Below are 4,985 nucleotides of genomic sequence, written 5' to 3' on the forward strand. Positions count from 1 at the left end.
TATAAAAATAAAATTATTTTTATACATCTAAAATCGAATGATCATTACAATTCTCTAATACATAGTATTAACAAATCTTAATAATTAGAAATCTTTTTATATTAAAATAGAATTTAGCAATTCACATTCTATATACCAAATCCAGCCATTATAATTGGCAAATTGCATCTATGATTCAAGAATCAGATTCGTTAATCCAATGATCAAAACAAAATTATATTATGTCAGTCTTATCAAATGAGAATTTAAATTTTCAATACATGACATCATTATTTTCAAAAATCATTAGATAAAGAGAACTCTTCATTTATATATGAAATTGCAATTGAATAGATTTTCAGAATTAAAATTATATTCAATGTGAAAAGAATCTCTATATTATAAAATCCATTTAATTGTGTAATTGAAGAACATTTTGATATTGATAATTTTGATTATTGGTTTATTACAATGAAGTAAAATTTTCATGAGATATGATAAGTTGTAATGTTATAATTAAAATTGAGATATGGTTATATATATATTTTCAAAATTTTTTTCTCATTAAAAATTGCGAATCTTGATCACATATTAAGTTTATAAGAATTAAAAACAGCGCATCACCAAAAAACTCACTTTATACTAAATATTTGAAATGTTATTAATTTGCAAGGAAACCAGCAAAGAAAACAATAAAAAATTAATGATAAAATCACAAATTTCGAGTAATATGTTATATTTACATAGTTCATAAATAATCTGAATAACAAATAAAATATCTTCATTATTATGAACTTAGTATTATAATAAATATATTGTATACATTTATTAATTATTATTTATCTTAATTTTCTCCTAATATAATGAAAAAAAAAATATTAAAAAATAAAATAATTTTTGTTTCGTTCTGAAAACAAATTCTTTTCGAAATTTTTATCGTTATTCATTTTATATTTGATACCGATAAATTTTTATTACAAATTTTTTTGTTACAAATATTTTTTTACGTATCAAACAAAATGCCAAATAAAATCTCATATAAAAATCATATAAAATCATATCATTTAAACTTAAAATAAATTTCGAATTATTTATATTTCCCTAATAATATAAATATACTTCATATTTAATAATTATAAGATAATAAATTTATTTTCTTACTTTTCTATTATAACTTAATTTATAATTTTTGATTAATTTTTTTGTCCTATTTTACTGCATGATGTAGTGAGTAAGTATAAAAAATATTCAGTCGGAAGTTTTGAAGATAATTTCTGTGTATATGTATTTAATAAATTATGCATTTCTTCTTCGTAATCGAAATAGATATTTGATATACCAATTTCTTCATAAATTTGTTTCACACGTTTTATTTTTTCTTCATCAGCTATTCCATAACATTCCTATGATATTAATATTATTAGTAATTTATTCCAGAATTTTATTTAGAAAAATAGAAGAAAATAAATGTGAAATATTATTAACAAAAGTTTACTTTTAAAATTTTCTTTTGTTCAGCTGTAGCTCGTTGCAAAGCAATCACAATGAGCCATGTACATTTTCCTTCTTGTATATCAGTTCCACTTTTTCCTATGACTTCGCGCTTACCATAACAATCTAAATAATCATCTCGTACTTGGAAAAGATGTCCTATTTTTAACAGAATTTTTTCTGCTTGTTTATATATCTCTGAATCAGTTATCCCAGCCTATAATGTTATAATTAAAATTGTAAATAGAAAATAAAAAAAATCTATACTTTTCTTAAATACATTTACAATTATAAGAATACAATTATAAGAATACAATTATAAGAATTAATAAAATCAAATAGTGCAATTAAATATACTTACGAAACGCATAGCAAGAACGAATGGAAGTACAAATGAATAATAAGATGTTTTATATTTTACTATAGTATTGTATTGGTCCATAGAAAAAAGATCAAGATTCGATTTTTTTCCCCAATCTGTTGATATCAATATATCTAGACATTCACCTTGCACTGTTTTTTTATGATACTACAAATAAAATAAATATTTGATAAATCGTGTTTTAATAATTACATTATTTTAAAATGTAAATTTATATAGAAAAAAATGTATACATATATTGCATGCATAAAATTCAAAATTGTTATACACAATTAAGTAAATTGCATTATTCGTTTTGTATTGTATTACTATATTATTATCCTTTTATTTATTATTAAAATTTTTGATTAAAAAAGATTTTTAGAATTAATAAGATATCTATAATATTTTTAAAAAAATTAAATTAAATAAAATTAATAACAATTTTTAACGTTTTTAATTTAGCAAAAAATATATTACTTAATATATATTACTAATACATACTTAATTAATTAATATTATACTTTATGAAAAATATACAATTTTATTAATTTCTATAAAAGTGTACAAAAAATAATATTTATAAATATGAAGATCATTTGAAAAGCTTACTTATATATTGAAAATAAAAAAAAATATTTAAGAAAATCAATATTGAAATGAAAATATAATTCATTAACTTCAGAATTATTATTTTTTCAATATAATTCGTATGAGAATAAATTTTCCCAATATATGATATATTTCTTCACTTCGTTATTGAAATATTTCTATCATCGATTTTGAATCTAAAATTTCCAAATTCCAATTGAATCCAAAATTCATCTATTTTACTTCATTGAAATGAACATTATGAACATAACGAAATGAACATTTTTATAGAACATCTTTACAAAAAATCCTTTTAGAAATGTCAAAGAAATAAAATGCGAGAATTAATATTACATTCATTATAAAATGCTAACATTTTACATTTAAACAAAAAAAAATAGTTATATTTTGATGACATATTAATGTCATCATAATGTTTTTTTTATTATTATTATTTAAAATTATATGCAAGAATGCACTTTTTAGACGATTTTCGTATACGATAAAATTATCTAATTTTTTTTTAAATACACAAAAGTTTATATAAAAAATTATTATTATTACTTTTTTAAAAATTAAAACTGTAAAAAATAATAATTTTGTTTTTATTATGAAAAATTAATTTGTTAATACAATAATTATTTATTTGAATATTATTTATAAATATTATTATAAATATAAAAATCTATTACTCACTTTCGAAAATAAATTTAAAATATCTATATAACAATCTTTCGATTTAAAATATTTCTTAAAAAGATCGTATATACATGTTTGCATAATTAAAACATCATTAACTGCAGATAATCCAATTTTTACATGCCAAGTTGGTTGATTTCGTCGCATGTCTGTATGATCTATAATATCATCCATCACTATGTAAACTGCTTGCAACTGTAATAATCATATATGCAAATAATTTTTTAAATTTATAAGTTACAAAAGAAATAATTTGAATTTAAATTAATAAAATAATAAAAAGTTATATAAGATATAAATTTCTTTTCATTTCAAATAAATATATATGAATATTAATAAATTAAAAAATTATAAATTCTAAAGTAATATAAAGTAAAAGAGAGAAATAGAATAAAATTAAACTAACTATTTCCATACACCAAGCTAGAATACGAGCTGAATGAATATTTTCTTCTGTTAGTTGATCTTGAGATGCCAACAATTTATATGCAACAATAAGTGATATTGATCTTCGTCTTCCTCCTTTCGGAACATTATATTCCAATACCTAAAAATTAAATAAAAAAAAATATTGTTTTATTATTTTATATATTATTTTGTTAATTTTTAATTTTCAAAATTTTTTTGTTATCTATTATTGTTATCTATTATTAGATTGAAAGTAATATGACTTTGGAATATAATTATGTAGAAATTATTACGCTATTAATAAAAATTCTTACACAAAATTACTTACTTATTTATTTGACATTATTGAATTACAACAGTTTTGCTTTCATGTCAAATAATATCCAGATTGTTAATAAAAAATAGCAAACATCTCTGATCCGACTTAGTTTTAACATAATTTTATGTTAAAAAATTAAAGTGTTTATTATAATCAAATTATAATATTAAATGAAATTAAACAAAAATAATCAAGATTAATTTCAAGTGAACTACACTGTATATACAGGATATCCAATGAATAATAGTATAACTATTATAAGAGTGATTTTAAATGAAAATATAAGCCAAAAATATTACTTATAAAAGTTTATTATTTAAAAAGTTTTCAAATTTGATTTTCTCAAGAACGAAGCTATAGATAAAAAAATTTTATTCTATTATTTTTCTTATTTTTTCATGAAAAATCATTCTGTGCGTCATTTATGTATTATTCAATTAAATCTTATGTAATTATAGTTATAAAAGAAATAAAAATCCTATACCAAAAGACTAAAAAAAAATATATATAAAAAGACTATATCAAAATTGGTTTTTATTCTTTTATATTATATTCATAGTTGAATTTTAGAATGATTGACAATAAAGCATATCTTATTCTGAATAATGTATCCACGCCTATAAGATTATTTATGTAATATATTTATTATATTTTTTGATATTTATTTTAGAAATGTAAATTTTTTTAGACGATACATTATATATTCGATCATGTATATTAATTACGTATAAACTATTTTCAATTTCTTTAATGTCTATCAATAATGACAAGTTCTTCTTTAACTTCTTTAAAGTAAGAAATGAATTTTTTTTGCTTGCTTCACGATCTCTTAAGAATTGCAATTTTATATAATAAGATTTTTTTTATACGTTTGTATTTATTCATTAGTATTTTGTGATATATTAAAACATAATATAAACAAAAAAAATGAAATTGAAAAATTAAAAACAAAAAGCATTATAAAAAAAAATGTAATATTATTTTTTATATTAACTTTTAATGAAGTAATAATTTATGTTCAAGACTTAAATTTCAAATTAATAAAATTTCATTTTCATATTTTATATATATGAAATTATGATTTACACAATGAAAAATTATATTATGATATGAAAATTAAAAAAAAAAAAAAAAAAA

At 18.5% G+C, this 4,985-nt stretch overlaps 1 protein-coding gene across 1 annotated transcript in view; it reads right to left on the reverse strand.

Moving 5' to 3' along the window:
- Positions 1-1,123: 1,123 nt before the first annotated feature.
- The window catches only part of LOC102675745 (farnesyl pyrophosphate synthase-like), a 50,363-nt gene continuing 46,501 nt past the window's right edge, over positions 1,124-4,985 (reverse strand). The window contains exons 2-6 of the mRNA XM_031513844.1: positions 3,528-3,668; positions 3,119-3,316; positions 1,832-1,999; positions 1,475-1,687; positions 1,124-1,382 (exon numbers count right to left, since the gene is read on the reverse strand). Of these exons, the coding sequence (XP_031369704.1) occupies positions 1,173-1,382; positions 1,475-1,687; positions 1,832-1,999; positions 3,119-3,316; positions 3,528-3,668 (930 nt within the window). The 3' untranslated portion in view covers positions 1,124-1,172. The remainder of the gene's footprint in view (positions 1,383-1,474; positions 1,688-1,831; positions 2,000-3,118; positions 3,317-3,527; positions 3,669-4,985) is intronic.

Source organism: Apis dorsata, unplaced genomic scaffold (assembly GCF_000469605.1).
Source record: "Apis dorsata unplaced genomic scaffold, Apis dorsata 1.3 scaffold_758, whole genome shotgun sequence".
In the NCBI taxonomy this organism is placed as follows: Eukaryota; Metazoa; Arthropoda; class Insecta; order Hymenoptera; family Apidae; genus Apis; species Apis dorsata.